General features: G+C 51.4%; 1 protein-coding gene across 1 annotated transcript in view; it reads right to left on the bottom strand.

Annotated features, from left to right (window-relative positions):
• LOC112560681 (zinc finger and SCAN domain-containing protein 31-like) overlaps window positions 1-19,243 on the bottom strand; it is a 47,095-nt gene that overhangs the window by 10,924 nt on the left and 16,928 nt on the right. The window contains exon 4 of the mRNA XM_025232696.1: window positions 1,152-1,789. Within this exon, the coding sequence (XP_025088481.1) occupies window positions 1,152-1,789 (638 nt within the window). The remainder of the gene's footprint in view (window positions 1-1,151; window positions 1,790-19,243) is intronic.

Genomic DNA, 19,243 nt, shown 5'->3' with positions numbered 1-19,243 from the left:
ATGGGGGGAACCGAGGAGGAGGGAGCTAAAAATAGCGCACTCGTTTTTCCGTCGGAGGCGTACGGCGTGACACAGCTGCCGTCTGCTGCAGCCTGTCGGCCCCTTGATGTACACGCAACACACGCATTTCACACCTGCAGCGATCACACAGGTAAGCTCGATTTCCACCGCGCGTGTGTAGGGACAAGAGGAGAGACTGGAGGCCAGGTATAGTCCTCCAGCTGTCTAAATGCTTTCAGTAATAATGGGGCTGAGGTCCCCACCCCCAACCACGACAACCACCCCGACAGTCCTGACCTTTCCCTAATGCCCCTTCTGACGTCAGAGCCACAAGACAATCGGTTTTTTCACTTATTTTTAACCTGATGCCGACTGGAGGTCGTGTTTCCTGCAGCTGAGTAGACTCCACTGACATCACAGTCAACCTGTCGCCGTGTCCCCGAGTTCTACCTGACAACACAACCTGTCCTCCAGTCCGTCAAACCCAACTACCATCCATTTCCAACTACCTGGGGCAGGGGACAGGTACAAACTCTCCCTCACCTGTACAGAGTTCCTAGATGTGTAAACAGTTCAATGTCGTTAATTGCTACTTCAAGGTGTGTGATGCTCGGCTGTGGGTTTGTTTCTTTTCCTCCACAGACCCTGTAAAACTCTTCCCCTGTTACAGGAAATGCTTTCTGGGGACTTCCCAGCCCCAGTTTAGAGTTACAGAAGGACGACTACCATCTTTATCTATTGTCTTCCTGTTTGAGACTGCTGTTGCTTCAGGTTTGTGACAGATAAGAGAGTTCAAAGTTCGGTCTATAAATCTTTTTGAACTCGGACTGTTCCGTTACCAATGCTGCACTACAGCCCATCCCAGTAACCTCTCCACCCCACACACACACACCACCCCCAATAAACGATTCTCTCCGATTGAAATGTAGATCCTGTTGTTGATCGTCTGAGATAGCCTTATGACCTGCACCCTTCTTGTTTTTCTACCTGTACTTTGCTAATGTCTCCGCCTTCCAAACAGTTTCCTCAGGTTCTTTTTTTTTTTTATTTTTAGTAGTAAAATTTATTATTCATTAAAACACACAAACAAACACATACACAAACGAGCGCTCATGCGTGACGTTCACTAGCCCAGGTATTGAGTCACTCACCTTGGTAGGTTCGCCAGGTGAGTGGCCGGGGGAGTACGTGTCCATAGGTTCCTCCTTCACCTGTCGAATACCGCCCTTGACGTTGGCATCCGCCGTGTCGCTGCAGTTGTTGTTGTCTTTGACTGCGGCGCCCGCCTCCCCCAGCAGGTCGACGCCGTTGCTGCGACAGGCGTCCAGGTCCTTGTCCACAGCCTCCACCTTCATCCGCTTCCGGTGCCCCATGGCCTGCTTGTGGTGGTTGTGCGAGTTGTGATGGTGATGGTTGCTGAAGGCCGAGCGGATCTGGCTCAGCTTGATGAGGTTGAGGCGCGAGGCCTCGGAGCTGGCATGCTGCTGCTGTTGCTGCACACGCTGGAGGCTGCGGTTCAAGGCGGCCGCACCTACACCAGCGTCTTTCTCCACCATGGACGGGGTGACGAAGGGGCGCACGGCAGACGGCAGGCCAGACGAGCCGAACGACGAGTCCAGGGGGTCAGAGGTCGACTGCGGCGACAGGAGCGGGGAGTGTCGGTGCCAGCGCTCTCTCCGTCGCTCGGCCCCGCGCTGACGGCGATGCTGTGGTGGTGGTGGTGGTTGTGACGACCGTAATGGTGCTGAGCTTGCACTGGCATGGAGTCTTCTGCTAGGCCTGGATCTACCTGTACACAAAGGTCAATGTGATGCCAGGGTCTGTCTACAATGGTACGAGTGTTAACGAGCGACATTTCACCTTCGACCCTCCAGGACCCAGTCTCTGATGGGAAGCTGGATTAAATAATTGTAAGAATACAAGTATATTTGGTGTCAAATCATTTGTAATCAAATGTCAACAACTTTGTGGCTTTTATTGAAAAGGTGTTGGTGGGGTCGGGGGCTGGACTGTGGGGCCACAATTATCAAGCTCTTCACTAATGAACTGCCATAAATAATTACACAACGATGTTTAACGTTGGCGGCGCCATCTACACACCCAGGAACTGGAATTATTTTACGGAATATTTTGATTTTCCAGAAAGTCTCAAAGCCGCAAAGATAATCAGCGAAAACCCAGTCACACGCGGGACAGAAGAAGGAAATAATTGACTGACGTCTCTCCTAATCACATGCGACATCCTCGACACTGATGATGCACCGCATCACACACGACACATCGAGCGATGATCGATAACCGACTACACTACACATGACACAGATGTCCACCCACCGACTACACCTGAGATGTTCATCGAAACACGAAACAACAGCAACGACTACCACTGGCTAGGACGACGTCCCCACACCATCACCGCCACCTCAAGCGACAATACAAGGATGTACTGATGTCACAGCGGGATCCTGTCTTAGTGTACAACCATCGCCAGTACTTTCCTCGAGAACAGGAACTAACCCCATGTTATTATGGGTTACCAAGTCACATCACACCAGACAGTGTACGTCACTTCAGTTCTCTACCACATCTACATGTCTATCCTCACCTCGACAAGTATTCCGAAAAAAATCACAATTAAAAACAATATATTTCTCTCTCTCAATTTATTTGTGAAGACGCATAAAATGTGTCACTGATAAACAAGAGGCGAGACAAAACCTTGTGAAGGGTTTACAAGTGTAAATGAAGATGACAAACACCGTTAAACTGTCAACTTACCCAAACGAGTCCTTGTTGAGGGGGCGGGTAGGGCAGAGCACAGACCCAGTTACACAACATGTAATCGTTCACTATCCTCTCTGACATGAAAGGTGTCGGTGCCAACCGCAGCATTTATAACAGAACTTGTTTCCAGCGAGTTCTTCCAGAAATCTTCGACTAGTGCACACACATGGGAGGATGAGGAGACGAAGAACGAGTTTAGAGAGATGCTCGTGGACGACGACTGACGTTTCAGTCTCTCAACCTCGGGTCCAGTATGTTCGCCTCGGGCAAGTAAGAAGCTTCCAAGTTTGTTGGCAACACACAACACTTACAAGTGGTAAATAATCCAAAGAAAGACGAAGGAGGGAGAGAGCGAGACCTGTGGGAGGTCTAACTGGAGGTGAAGGTGCGAAGGATAAACAACAACAGACGAGGTCTCCGGCGAGTGTCGTGTGGTGTCCGTGCGACAGTCGGGGGCCCAGGTCTCCACTGCTCAAGATACTCGATCATCTGCTCGGCCTGTCGGCAACATTGTGTTGAAATATTGCGGCCGACCTGGAGTACACCCACCACTCACGCTTGCCACTGGCTGGCCCGCGCGTGACGTCACAGCCAGTTGCCACCAGCCCACGCACGCACGCACTGGGGCGCGCAGCCTCGCCACGCGCGTGCTGTGTGTCTGTGTGTGTGTGAGAGAGAGAGAGGGAAAACAAGCGCTAACACGACAAAATACTATGTCAGGACAAACAACACGCATACGGCAGACATTTTGGTGTCATTTTGTGGAGTGAGGGAGAGGGGAGAGAGAGAAGGAGGGATGTTGTGATGTTGAGTGTGGAAATGCTTGCCGAGTGAAAAATCAAAGTCTGATACAACAGGACAGAGTTGTGAGATCGAAGGCTGTGTCGTAAGTACACGGCGAAAAGCGGGTACAGTTCCACCCCGCCCCCTTCCCAACTGAAGTTCACGCACAAGCAAGCGAACAAACAAACACACGGAGGATGGATTCAAGGTAGGAGGCTGACTAAAAGCTCTGCAATTATCGGTGGGTCTGTGTGCAGACATCGAAGTCATGTTCTGCTTTGATGACAAAAAGTTCTGCCTGCCCCCGTTCCCCCCAACCGTTACTTCCACAACAACAACTGAGGATCCAGTCCAGTGATCCACGTTGTGACGCCAGGCGAGGTCAGTCAGTATGTCTCGTGAACACGGATCACCGAGTCCTTTCTCCGTCCATCCGTGACTTTCGTGACCACACACACACACAGACACTTGCTCCCACCACCCTACCCCCCGACTGAGTTCTGCTACACAAGCGGTGTTACGTCCTGTTGACTCACCACACCCTCGGTCATTTCCAAAAGTACCAGGAACTGAGCGCGTGACCTTCCTGTGACGTGCACTGAGTGAGGTGAACACTCACTCGACCTCCCAGCCTTGGCGAAACTCCGTACAGGGAGTGGCCGCCACCGCCACATCCACAACCCGACAACAACAACAGCCGCTATCTCTCTTCCCTCGTCGCTCCCACTATCCCTACTCGTTCGTGCGTCTGTCCGCCGCTCACCACTTCGTCACAGATCCCTCATACACAGTGTAGTCTCTCTCTCACACGCACACACGCACCACAGACTAGGATCTTGTTGGCGCCGGCCTCGCTCCCACACGTGCCTGCACGCGTACACACTCTCACACACACAAACACGGCGCTCGTGAGGCTACAGAGGAAGCAGCGCCAGTTCCTACGCACGGCGGGGTGGGTGGGCGGGTGGTAAGTGTGTGAGGGGGAGGAGGGAGAGTTTCGTTACTTACTTGGACAGAAGGCAGAAGCTGCCGAGCCCACTGCCCCGCCCACCTCGCTCACCTCCCGAGGCGCAGAGTGTGTGTGGGGAGGAGGAGAGGAGGAGAGGGAGGAGAGGTGGTGGTGGTGGTCACAGTGTTCGACATTCTGGTCACAGAGCTACATCACACAGCTTCCTGATCGACGCGCAGTGCAGGGGCGGGGCAGGGCAGGCAGGGCAGGGCACCAGGCGAGGGGGTAGAGGGGTAAAGGAGTCCCCTGGTAGTGTACACTCCCGGGTAGTCCCCCCGCAGAGTGCAGTCTGCAAGGAGCGAGACCCTGTGCGCGCGGGTTGGCAGCGCTGCCAAAGAATCCATCTCGCTCCGTCCGGGAGCCCACGCGCCTGTACCCCCAGCCACACCCCGACCTCCCCACCCCCCACCTAACGGCTGACAGGATCAAACGCTGTTACTCTTGGGCAGGGGAGTGAGGGGGGGGTAGCCAGTGCCGACACGGTCCATGAAGTGACCTCCCCTGCCGGTAGGTAAGTCAGGTAACGCCAGAGTTTTTTTTTTTGTCGAGCGCGAAACTCCGGGAGGGGGTTGTGGGGAGGGGGGGAACCGTTGGCGGCGCAGCGCACAGACGCAATCAGCGGCGCGACCTGCCGCAGTAACGGTTACAGTGGGGGGAGGAGGAGTGGATAAGGAAGATGGAGGGGGAGGAGGAGTGGAGGCAGGCCCAATTGTGTGCGGCAAGGGAGTGGCAAGGAGTGGCAAGGAGTGGCCGCGGGCTCGGCTGGAGCTGTGCGAGGCGCAGGGCTGCCACGTAGGTCGCTACCTGTACCTGTTTACTCCTTGCAGATGTCAAGGAGGGTGCTGGAGGGAGGGGCTGGTGCCTCGTGACGTAGTGCTGCCATTCCCACCTGTGCAAGTGTGGCAGTGGTATCGGAACCCAGCCACCTTATCGCCGGGCTGAAGGAAAGTCTCCCAAGAACGACCGCTTGTTGTCCTCCCTCTCTCTCTCCCCTGTGTGTGCGCATGTCTGTGTGAATACCTGTATTGGTATCTGTGTTAGTGTTTGTGCGTACGTCTGTGTGAATTTGAGGGGGTGCGCGTATGGGTGTGTGTGTAGGCGCATGTGTGCATATGTCTGTGAGGTGTCTATATATAGGTGTGTGTGTGTGTTTTATCCCTCCTCCTCTCCCCTCCAGCGTTCTTGTCTCGAAATCCGATTCCCTGCGATCCGATTACAGATTAGGCGAGCAATCTCGCTTCCCTCCCTTGGAGTTTTACAGCTCCGGGTTAAAGATGGCGCGCCGTAGCCGAGGGTTTACGTCTCTCAGATACAGCAAGACGATCCCCGCCTCCTACCCACCTACCTCCCCGGGCTCCACCCAGTTAGCATCCCCCCACACACTCCTCCCGTACCAGGCAAAGACGTAGAGACGAGGGAGGGGAAGGGGAGGGGCCAGCTAGTGAGTGAGGACAGGCCCCACCATCCCCCAGCCACCGAGGTCGTGTCAACCTGAGTCATCTACAATTGCTGGAGACAAAAAATCTTTTTTCGAAGGTTCAAAGAATACGAAATGTATATTGAGAACCGGATCAAGTAACAGTGAACAAGGTGTCATGGAGGCAACGAGACCTCGCGAGACCGACTGTAACAGTTACCTGTGGTAATTACAGCCGCCGGTATTTACAGTTACACGTGCATCCTTGTAACACAAACAAAGCAGAGTCCTCCTAGTCCCGCTGATCACAATCAGATAAATTACTCTGGCAAACTACAGTTAGTCAATGTAATAGTCAACATCATAGTTGATAAACATAACAGTCAACATTACATGTGAGAAATGTAATACTTAGCATTACAGTTTGACAGCCATGACATTCAACACACAGTTCACACTCCCCCCTCAGTGTGAAACCACCCGAAGCTCTAATCACTTTCCCCCCAAACCAACAAATCACCTCGCCAACCCGACCACTATCAAGCGACACTACGACGAGACCACAGCCTCACCGGCATTATTTTTATTATTTACAAACATATCAACGAATGTACACGAGTGCATTGTGTGTTCACACTTAGTCTGCACATGATAATGTCAATGCTTTTTTTTCTTTTGCGTGACAGTGGATGACAGCCCCAGGCGATGCATGTTTAATACATGATAACCGATGGCCGTTAAATGAGCCTCCATCTATAATTTAAAATCGTGAACCAGCTGTGGTCTCGTCAGTAGTTACTGACAATCAGTTCAGTAATTCTGGTAATATCTGTTTATTGAAATTCAAACTTTAAAACAACTCGTCGTTGTTCCATTTCCTCAGACGACCTCCTGTTTGTTGGTCGACACCTGGAGTTGCTGATTCTCATCACCGCGGTCATCGTTTTCCAAACTATTGTCGCCAGTTCATCTCCAGGCGGTTTACAATTTGTTTACAAGAGAAGACTAAAATGTTACCTACTGTGTCACTGGGACCAGAAAAGAAAGAGTCCATCCCCTGACTGAATGTCTACCCCCTGAAGTCCAAGACTGGTAGACAAGCAACCTGTCCTTTCATTAGCAACCGTCTACAGCGACAGTCTGTCAGTCTGTCAGTCTGTGCAGAAATATTCACAAATATTCCACAGCTGCAGGCGGGTGTTGATGCCGATGTTGTGGATGAGGTGCAGGCCTCATGGCGCACATTTAATGAAGGTGTCGCAGCTTATGTTGAGGTTGTTTACACAAGCTTCCCCTGGGGTGCGCGTGAGGCTGAAGGTTGAGATAAACTCAGCTTTTCCCAGGACTGGGATTAGTCAGGATATCTATCTTGCCCCAGCAGTCCCTTAAACTGCTGACATCTGACATTTTAGCTGACTGCTTAGTGTTAACCATGCAGCTAGCAGCCTTGACCAACTTCCAGATCACCAGCTGGTCAATGTAGCGACCACAATTATATCTCCACCCGCCACCCAGTCAACCCACTTTGAAGCCTCCATTACACTTCTGGCTGTTCAGAGAGAAAAACTTTACTCGTTACACCACTCACACTCACACTCACACAAACACAGAATCTAGAAAACTGGAAGCGCTTTCTGCACGTGCTTCTTCACAGTTATCGCCTCTTTGTCGTGCATCCTCATCACTATTGTTGAGGAAGGGGAGAGAATCCCTCATAACTCTCAAATTTCTTTCTCCTCCGTGTGGTGAGGATGACCAGCGCTCACGAGCCGCAGTCCTCCCCCGTGACTTGCACTAGCAAAGATGACCGGTCCGCCTCGTCTTGACAAAACGCTACCCTCAGCTCTCACCAAATCTCGTCTAGCACGATGAGACGCGAGACCTGACGTAATTTCCCCCACACACACACACATTCCTCATCTACCCAGCCTCCAACTCTCCATCACCGCCGCCATGGCAGGACGTTACTGTAACGTTTATTGCACACTGGTGTCAGATGTCAGCACTGATGACAGGCAGGCAACCTTTCCACTGCTGCAAAAGAAACTATCGCAAAAACTTTGATTCAAACGGCGATTGGGGAGATCAGCGACGTCACCCACCCCACCATCCCCCTGTCCCCACCCCCAACACTCTCCTCACCTCCGCCATCAGCTTCCAGCCAGCGGCCGACACAACGTCGTCCTTGTTCTCCGCCGTTGCGTCACGAGAGAAATATTTTTATCGTTCTTGCATCAGTTATCTTCCGCGCATGCGCACACATACAAATGAAGCTGGATTGGATGCGAAGGGTTACACACGCTGACGACCATCTTTACTGCCATGAGCGTGGCGTGAAGACGCCTTGACTGCGTTACCTTGACAACCAGAGACACCAGGCAGAAGCATTCCAAAGATGCCGAAATTGAAGATAGTGGCTGTGCATTTCGTCTCCCTGACTCCCTGCTACCTTGTACCCACGTACCCCTTGTATGCACGGACCCCAGTTGGAGGCGTGGGGAGGAGTCACAGATTCACATCATTTCTGTCTCCCCTTCCATCCCCAACCCCCGACCTCCCGTGGTGTTGTGACAGTTATCCTCTGCTCCAATCCAAGGACGCTCTCCATCATGGAGGAGTAAACTTGCTGCTGTCTCCTGGAGGCTCACGTGATCCGACGTCACGAGGTTACCACTCGTTTCCTTCACGCGGCCCCACAGGGGTCAAGCAGTGCAACGTTACGGGACTGAGGGCCGTTACCTTGCGCGTGACATCGATACCGCGTGACATCGCTGGACGAACGCTGGTTGTGACGGAGACTGTGGGAGAAAGTTGTTGTGACGTCATCACCATAATACTGGTTATGACGTCGCGAAAACGGCGGAATCACGTTGGTATGACGTGGCGGACAAGGGTGAACTACGTTGTCCGTCGGCAGGAAGTTGACAGAACGTCACCGGCAACGTCACACTTCTGCAGCCGACATCAGGACAGGGTAAGGTGGGGGGGGGGCGGTGTCATCCTGATGTTGGAGGATGGGAAGGGTAGGACGACTAACGGATGTGGTCCGATGTTAGCGGCGATAACGTGCCTCCTGTCCAATCACTTCGCTCGCCTGCCAGCCACTGAATGACTCGTGTGTTCGTCTGTCTGTGCACCTGTCCGCGTGTCTGTCTCCCTTATCCGCAGCGTTCTTGACCCTTATCTCGCGCTTAACCTCCTTTCTGACCCCCGCATCGTTCGCCAAACTTCACCCCCCAAATGTGGAAACTAGAGGCAGATTGGGAGGGAGTGTGATGACGAAGGGCGGGTGTGGGGTGCATGAGGGCGGGTGGCAGTGCACTAAGATCTGGGCCGACAGAGAAAAGGGAGGGAGCATCAGATGTTGCTTCTCGCGGTCCTCCTCCCGTATCTTGGGCAGTGGTCGTCGAAACAGTCGTTCGTTCCATCTGCAGACCCCACCACACCCAGACCCACTGACGCCCACGACGACGGTCGCCTGGCGATAACCTCGCGAGACACGTGCGTGGTGAACGTGTGACTAGTGCGTGCTTCACAGAATCACTGGACTGATGGCTGAGGTGGTGGTGTAACGGTAACTAAGTCTGTGGTAGGTCAGTAACAACATGTTTACCAGTAAACATTGTCTCGTGCTGTTTAAAGGGAAACGCAAGTGAGATGGCGGGTGGCTTCAGTGATGTATGTCGATGTTCTGAATCAACAGGGTACAGAACATGGCATGAGAGAAGACTGAAAACTAAAACAAAAGCAAAAGGGTAAAGAGTGGGTAATCAGAGGGTAAGTTTAACTGCAGGAGGATGTATTCAGTGAGTAGTCCCTCCTGTCAGTCTATCACGTGTTACTGCTGGACCAAGTCACCTGATGAAGTAAATGTGCTTCCATTGTCGCACTTCGTTGTCCTCGTGATCTTTTCCACCTTGCAATGTGCTTTGCTAAAGGAGAGACAGAGGGGGAAAAAATCTGACGAACAGTCTACTGGCTTTTGTCACGTCAGTTATTATCTAGAGCAGGCTAGCGTGCTTTTTCTGCCGAGGGTCATTTGGATATTTATAACATCAGTCGAGGGCCATATACAATTATCAGCATACAATTAGCGGGTATTTTTGGTCAAGTTTCTCCACATTGTGTTAACACTTTAGCAACATGTACCCCAGCGGCACCGACTGTCCTGTGAGTCACCACAGTCCACCCGACAGGCCGCGGGGCAGCTGACGAGTCTGTCCCGTACTGCACATTCCTTTCTTGTCCCTCAAAACTTACCTATCATTAGGATTTACTTTACACAAATGTTCGCTGCTAACAAAAAAAAAAACGCTCTTTACGGTTTATTGAATTTCGAGCCTCGTCTGCTGTCACCCTGGGCGGGTAGGACCCAATGATTTCACGGTCCTTTCCTTATACGAACGGCGGAGCGAATGTTCCCACCCCGAACAGTTGCCGCTACATGCAAGTGCACTATCTGTGTGTCAGATCGTGGTGATCACTGGAGTAAATCGTTCTGATACCTTTTTTTTTCTTTCAGAGACAGCAAACTTTTCTCTCTCTCTTTTTTTTTTTTTTTTTTTTGTTTAGTAAACTGCAGCGCGCGCACACATATTTTCTGTCTCTATCTCACACACACACTGTATCTCTCTCACACACACACACCAGTCCCACCACGGTGACTAGCCGCCTCCCAAACCCTCTTTCCCCATCTTTCAGCTGACCCCGACCCCTACCCAAGAAGGGTGACAACCTCTTATCTGCCTCGCCTCCCTTCTCCACACCCTGGGTGGTTCCTACTCGTCGCGGAGACGACTCCTTATCTTATCGGCATCCCTCTTCTCCAGGGGACGAGACTGGCCTGAGCCAGTCCTTGAAGGACCTCCACAGGGCGGAGTCACCCTAGGTCACCTTGCTCACCCAGACTCCGACGCCCAGTTTGGCCTCTTCATCGGGTCCTTCCGGGTCAGCGGCTTGACCTTGACCTTATCTACCCCATATCCTCCTTTTGCTCCGTACGCTGACAGGTCGGGGTGTCGACCTCGGAACTAGACCAACTCCGGGTAGGTTCCAAAAGCACCCCACGCCAAGAGAAAGAGGGAGAAGGGGTGCGCCCGTGGCACGTGCATTCAAACGAGACGTCAACTCGTCGAATCGTGAAGGGTGTCAGTTCATGCATACCCCGGGTACGCTCCGGTCTTCCCCAGTACCCCGAAGAGGGTACGTCCCCGCTCGTTATCGTAATCTGACGCGCGTTATCGTCTGTTGAGGATATGAAAAGCTGCATTACAGCTAAAGGTGGTCCTTAGGGTCTGAGAAACCAAACTGTTAAAGGAGACGTCAATGGCGAACGAGAACCGCAGAGATTGTCACGTGACGTGCTGAGGTCGTAACGTGACCTTTACAACCTCCAGAAGTGTGTCCGACACTTTTCCTCTTCAAGTCCTTGAACCCTATCTACCTGTCTGACAGTAAGCTTTCTTAGCTTCAAACCACATGAACTGTCACGTCTTCGACACAACCTTGAACCTGACTATCGCTCTCTCTCTCTCGCCCCCCATCTACCCCGTTAACCCACCCTACATCGCACCGACAGGGTTTAACTAACAGTAGTAACTACTGGTAGTCGGTATCTTTGATTAGACTGAGTGGACGATGGTCTACAGTCTGAAAACAGCTGTCGTGCAACGACATCAACTACTTTGGTTGTATTCTCTTTGAGTTGAGGTAGGGTTGGGGTGGGTGTGGATTTTTTTTTTTTGCTTAAAAATCACGAGTGCATGCACGCACAAGCACACACATGCACGACGCGCGATCCAGACAAAAGTAAAGGTGCGTCAGTTGATGGTCACGCCATGTCACAGTGCTATGAACGCTCACACACCCTGTTCACGGCGTCACGCTCTCCTGCACTCGTGACGGCCAACAAAACCCTGACGCAGGTCACGACCCCGCAACGGTCTGCGGCGCTGCTGTGTGTCGCGGTGTCGGCGCTGACGTCGGCCGAAAGACGTATGTCTGTGGCTTGGAGGGATGTGGGGGAGCAGGGAGGAGCGGGGAGGGGAAGGAAGTGCGACACAGCGCCGCGGACTGCCGCGCGACGAATGACGTAAGACGGTGGAGCGCTGGGAGGCCTTGTGATCGAGCGCCGTGTGACGCAGGCAGCACTGAGGTCACGGGGTCAGGGTACTGTCGTCCAGTCTACGTGGTGACACACCGAGCTGTAACGTGTCGTCGCTCTCGCTGACAGTCGACCTTCTGTCCCTCCATTCACATCTCTGTCCAAAGTTCTGTGAGTCTGTTTTTATGCCGACATTTTCAGACTCGGGTAGATCGGTTAGTAGGAGACTTCCACTGATATGGATGGACGTACGTACGTACGAACGTTATAAGTGTGGATGTACGTGTGTGATTATTCACTCATTTATTTATTCCATGGGTCGGTAGAGCCTGACCTATTGCCTTATCAGTCTGTGCAGCTTGTCGGGATGAACTGATCGACCATAAGCAAGTCTTGTATGTATGAATATAATTATGTCTGTAGCCTGAGCTAGAATCTACTGATTGCTACAAATACCTCATTAGTCTGAGTGTTAGATGCCTTACATGATCATCTGCCTCATTTCCTCATATACGTGTGTATATCGGTATGTGTGTGTGTGCGGAGTTTGTATGTCTGTGTGTCGCTTGTGACGAGAGAGAGATGGACTGATACGTACTGACGAACGGACCAATGATTTGTTTGTTCACACAAGCTTCACTGTAACTCTGTGTATCCACAAATCTCACAAACTACTTGACATCGTTGACCTGCACACAGATGTCACTGACCTCAGGTCACTGAAGTGTCCCACCTGAGGTAAGTCCGCGAAATAGTCTACAAGACCTACTAAAGTCGCCTGAAAAATTGTTGGACTTTTTCCCCCAAAAAATCTGGCGCACTAAGATGTCATGTCACGAGATAAACAAACCCTAAGTGGAATACAACTGTCAAAAAATCTCATTGTAATCGCTGCAAGTCTCTGCACACATGCAAACACAATCAGTTGGTCGGGGGAGGTCGACTGCACATGCAAATGAGCCTCAGGTCAATCTTCACGATACACCTGTGATAATATCACGACATACATATATATGCACAGTGATGTTGTTGTGTCAACAACTGTACAAGGTGTCTTCATCAGTAAAGACACTCGCCCAAGATTTGTGCTGACAAAGCCTCCTTTGTCTTCTCTCAGCTTTGCTCCTTTCATTAATAAACCCTCCCTCCCCACGTCACGACCCCCGCCACCCCACTCCATCCGTTTGGCTTTCATTGATCTTTTCCTGACAGGCCCCTTCCCCCACAAGCTCGCTTTCCGCCCCCGGATCCTGTCAAACATGCCCCCCCCCTCCATTCTGTTTTTGTTTTCAAGCTGTTCGCATCCCTCTGTCCCTCACTCGTTCAGATGCTGACCTCCTCTCCAGCAGCCAACACGTGGCAGACAGCATCAGCTCCCTCCTTCACTCCATCATAAGGTCTGCTAAGGTGCTGGGTGGACAAGAAGGGGGTCATTACTTTTTTTTTTTTTTTTTGAAATCCACAAAAACTACACCAGGACCTGACTGCCAAACAAAGTGTCTGCATCTTCTCTCGCGCACACACGCGCGCACCAACATACACACATATCAAGTGCACTAGTCTGCTCGTTCATCCATTCTTCATCTTTCTCCATGTACTTTGTTCATGGTTGCCATGGTATCACCGTTTGCCGACGCTAATGTCTGTCTACCTGTACAAAGTCAGGTAAGAGCGCGAGGCTGGTCCAAAGGCAGGATGTCGAGGAGAGAAAATGTGTCACACGAGGTCAAGGTTCATTAAAAAAAAAAAAAAACATCCACACTAGTATCTAACACAAGAAGACGACTGAAGGTGACGATCGACAAACAAGTCCTCTTTATCAAGTAAGAAAAGAGTGTACACCACGTGACAGCATCATCCAATCAGATGAACGAAAAGAAGTCGGACAATGATGCGCGTGATAACGAGATCAGTGGAATAAAGTCAAAGTCTTTGCTACCCGACCATCGCATACAGACAGCATCGGGTGGAAACAGTGTGCGATAGTCCGTCTCACACACACACACACTCTCAGACACACTCTCACACACACACATATTAACAGAGCTTTTGTGCAACCACAGGTCCGAGCAAAATGTCTAGAAGTCGTTCCTCTGTCGGTCTGACTGAGTTCATTTCTTGACAGTCGTCAGCACATCTTCCGATCATCGTGCAATACCGAGAGTTCTCCATCTCGTTGTCAAAGACATCTGGTTGAAGGCGGTTTGTAAGTGTACCTACGTCTGTCTACTGTCTACTATCAGTTTGACGTTACCTTGCACAGGTGGGCGTCACCGCGCGCTGCTCCATCAAACGGATGCCGCGGCAAACAGGTAAGACAAACTTCAAGAAGGCGATGGGGGCGCTGTTTGACTTCCCCCCACTCAGACGAAGATGCTGACCGTGCTGCTTTTCTGAGAGGGGGGTTACCTGCTCCCCTCCCCTTCACCTGTGGATCAAGCGTCCCTGCCCTCGTCAATGACAGCCTGGAGGCAAAGGATTTCTCGCCATGCTGTCAGACCTACCTACCGCATCCACGTCTTTGTTCTCACTGCTTGGACACTGAACTCTCCCCCCTTCTCTCTCTCTCAACCCCTTCCCGCTCGTTTGTTTGGGTGGAGTCGAGGACGAAAGTGAATAAAAAAAAAAAAGCTCCCACCTTCCGTTCACGTGATGTCACTCTGACCCCGTTTTACTAACGCGTTTCCAAAAGACGTTACACGCATGTTATGTGACGTAACGCTCATTCCACCTCAAGTATCGTACGACATCGCGTGACTTTGCGACAGCACGTGACGTGGTGTGACACTAGGGGGCGGTCGCCTGACCTCACTGTCCACCAAGCTCTAGCCACGCTTACGACAACGAATAAGACGGAGCTACGACTACGACTACTACCATGCCCACGTCAGCAGTCGGCCCTCACACCCGTCATGCACCACGCGCGCTGCGCCCCACACCAGAGCCGCCAGGCCGGAGGAGAGGCAGCCGGAGGTCGGGGGAAGCAGGAGAGGATGCTGCTGCAGCAGCAGGGCGGAGCGGTCGGCCTCTAGCGACATGCTAATCGCCGCACTCGGGTCATCTCCATCTTCAGCTTGGGGTTTGTGTAAACCTGGCTCGGCAAACAAGCTGCCGGCCCGGTTAGCCGAGAGGTGTGGCGCGCGGTCGCTAGATTTTTTTCCTTTTTAGGTGTTTTTTTTTTTTTTAATCAGGATGACGCAGAGATTGGACCGCAGGATCGCCAGCAAACTTACCTTAAAAGGTCGTGCTCAGAATACTCAAAACCTTTACAGTCTACCCTTTTCTTCGTGTCGTCTACCCCATCACCCGCCCGCCCACCCGCATCGCTCGCCGTCTCTGTCTACACCCAGGTTGTCGCGCACTGTCATCAGCACGCGCCACACAGCCTCGTCCTAACGAACCCTCGTCGTCAGGTCTAAAAGATCAAAGAGTAAACCTTACACCAAAATATTGAACACTGCACGAAAAATGTATTATTAGCGTCCTGCACAACGACTACCCCATACGCTACCCAGGGTATGCTTCGGTAAATGCTCACTCAACGTATCGCTCACCCTTCATGATTCCGTTTCTACGATGATGCCCTTCGTCCCCAAGCTCTCCTTATCTACACACATCTTGACGAACAGATCTCCACAGTAGCTGCATACATTCTCGATGATGTTGATGACGACAGACAAGATGCAAACGCTGCAAGGTAAAGGTCATGGGTCACCAGCCACCTGTTTGCAATCCATTTGACACACACCTACGTCACTAAGACGCTTCGGCTTGTTACGTTACCAGATGATTGCACGTTGTTACGTCACCCAGCCATCGCAGTTGTCATCGGAGTCGCTGTGGTTTATAATGTTGGACACCTGGACACCAGCTTGTGTTGCTACGTCACCGAAGCCGTGTGGTTGATTGTTGCTACGTCACTTACCCCGATGCTCTGTGTTATTTGCTCTCTACCTATGTGTCCTACAAAGCGGAACAAGTAACGGTCCCGACTTCTCTCTCACGTTTGTCATAATTCCTCTCTCACCTGTGTCCCATACCTCTGTTTGTCGTCTGCCGGTAATAAAAACCACGTCATCAACCTTCACCCCTCCCGCTATCCCCCACACACTCGTCCCCACTTCAGCCTACATCTTTATTTATGGGCAGCCAGTTATGCGTCTTCTATTTTGGGGGCCGTTTCCCCGTGTTTACCTGCGAAAATCCTCCGCCCGCTGCTCGTGTAGTCAACTCATCTTTCATCGTGTCAGCCTCACGTGCCTTCCTCTCAGTTGCTTGGCCGTTGACTGGCTTCCTCATCACCGCTCCACTCTCGCGCCTCCTTGCCCTCGTCTTCTCTCCATTTATTTTTCTGCCATTTCTTTTTGCTGGCTTTGACTGCCGACATCCTCCCCCCTAACCCCAAACAACACGACTGTTCATGTCGCTAAGCACGCGGTGACCTTTGCACCGGGCTCCCGACATTCAACTTCCGCCAACGTCACGTGAACAGACGGTTTAGTGACGTCACGGGCGCGGCAAGGAGACAAGCCAGCCTCGCGCAATATGATTCGTTCACGTTGTTCGATCTGCAGGTTGCTGCACTTTTAGGGCGGATGAATGAAATACGCAGCACCAGGCCAGCCAGCCTGCTAGCCAGCCAGCCATCACCTCTGCTGCCTCCTTTCTTTTTTTTTTTTCTCGGTGCTAGCGAGCGCGTCGAAAGGTCAGCAAGAACAGTGGCAACAGATCGACCACCACAGGAGACCTTGCACGCAAAGCAAAATATCACACGTCTGACTTTTTTTTTTAATTATCCCTGTCTCTGTACACCCGCCCCCACTCCCTGCAACCACAAGCACCCTCCTCCCTTTTCCGGTGATGGCAATGACAGAGGCGGCTCAGCTTGATCACGTGGAGAGCGGTGTAATTGCTGGTATGATCTTCTTCATTACCCAGCATCCCCCCACTAAGCCCCAGCATCCCCCCACTAAGCCAGCACGAAGCCCACCTCCGAGTCTGTCCGCTGATGGCAATCGGCTCGTCAGACTTTGCTCATCACTTGCGTCCTACACAGTCACACCTGTCCTCCCATACAGACCTTCCTCTTTCCTCCTGCGGGTTCTCCGTGGCTACCAGCGCATGCCGAGCTCCCTCCACGAAAGATGCTTCTGGCATAAAAATGAAAGATGTAGGTAGTCCCGTAAACCTTCAGTCGTTGGGAAGATGTCCTGTTATGTTAGAGACGAGGACAAGCTGTGTGTGAGGGCAGGGGGTGGCCATCACTTTCTCGGTACCGAACCCTCCCCCAGCCCCGAAGTCAGGTACACTTTCATACTGTACCTCTACATACAATCTCCTGCCTCTACTCAATCTCTACTCAACATCCAGAAACCATGGAAGCGAACCCGACTGAGCTCGCATCTCTGGCAACACCGCGACTCCTTTCTGACCACATGTACCACCTCAGTGAGAACATTTTAGCCATACACAGACGGAAGAACTGAACACCTCACTATTCTCCTTCTTCAAGTCATCGTCGAGGCGAGGACTGAATCCCTCACACAGGGAGTGGGAGACAGGCTCCACTGTACGATGCTCGTGTAGCGCACGCTCTCTCTCTCACAGCTGGGGAGTAATTATCCTGCACAGAAATGGGGTCGGGGTGTGGATGCTATACTCCCCTAAAAATTCTCTAAAAAACCGTACATTTCTGCACTTCACTGGTGAACTTACAAGTATGAAGAAAGAAAAAAAACAAACGTATGAGACGAAACGAGGGACACACCGACACAATGGAAGAATAAAAGCTGGAATAAACGTTGTTTTAAGGAAGAAAAAAATTAGTTAAAAGACTCTTTACCTAGTTTGCTATGTTTTGTAAAAGCTTACATCACTGGCTCCATCATCAGCCATGGGCTGTGTGAGCACACGTCTTACTCTGATATACAAACAACAACTTCAACAAAATAACAACAAAAACAACCCCGACTGTTGCCGTCACCTGGAGATTATCTGCAATTTGTTGACAGAGCTGTGACAATACCTGGTGTCACACACAACATGTCTTCCTTGTGTCAATTCACACTCGCCACGACTGGCGGAGATTAAGTTGACTCGGAGGGTCCGTCGTATCGTGCGCGTGTTTACTCTCCGGGGATCAGCCTGGTGTAGTCGCCTTCTTGACCTCCTGACACCTAACCCCATGCTCAACCGCATCGTTCTCCGGAATAAATGAAAGAAACGGTGAATAAAATCTTAAAGGTGAACGTGTGAATGTATAAGAAAGAAAAAGTCGGGGAGGGACATGTTACAATAAGAACACTCCCCCCACCCCCCTTGCTACACCATCTCTTCCAGGTGATTTGCTATCAAGTCGCGCATGAGGCTGCTGATGAGGGAAACAGGTCTTGGAGGCCCTCAGTTAACCATCTAACACTAATTATGCCCGCGAACCGTCTCCGCCACGGAAACCCTTTTTTTTCTTTTGCAAAGCTCGTTGTAACTATGCCCCGCGTGCCCTGTGACAGTGTGTCTACATGTAAGTATTGTAAGTACACCTGGCGTGCCCTCTACCTGGGGGCATTCTCACCTAGGTGTGTGTACCCATGCCTCCCACAGTCCCGCTATGATGTGTGTTCTGTGGCACAGACATACCCGGGTGTACTGCCTGCTAACCGCACTCCACCCGGAGTCTTCTACTCCAACCACAGGCTGGCTTTACCTCCAGGACTTACAGCAAAGCTCGGCTCTCACACTTACAGATAATACAACACAGCAACAACACCAACAACACACAATGCTGCACTTACATACCGAGACAAAGGACAAGGCGACTCTTCCTTGTGTGGAGACTTCCTTGTGCCTCTCAAAAAAAAAAAAGCACATCTTTCATTAAAAAATTTTAAAAACGAAGAAAAAAAGAAACAAATGGCTGATATATTTATTTACACTTCTTGGGTTGTGATGTGATTTGATAATGTCACTGATATGTCACCGCCACCAGTCTGTCCACTCGGTGCGAACAGTCCCATACCCGCAGACAGTCTGTAATGTCGGCACCCGAGACGTCGTTGCCTTTATGACCCCAGATGTAGGTCAGGTCAGCAGTAGTGACAAAAATGTCAATGTTTATATACGAGGTAACAATACTTATGCCCTTTTTTTT

The sequence above is a fragment of the Pomacea canaliculata genome, linkage group LG3, assembly GCF_003073045.1.
Source record: "Pomacea canaliculata isolate SZHN2017 linkage group LG3, ASM307304v1, whole genome shotgun sequence".
NCBI lineage: Eukaryota > Metazoa > Mollusca > Gastropoda > Architaenioglossa > Ampullariidae > Pomacea > Pomacea canaliculata.
Note: the sequence above shows the minus strand (reverse complement) of the source record. Positions and strands in the feature narration are given on the sequence as shown.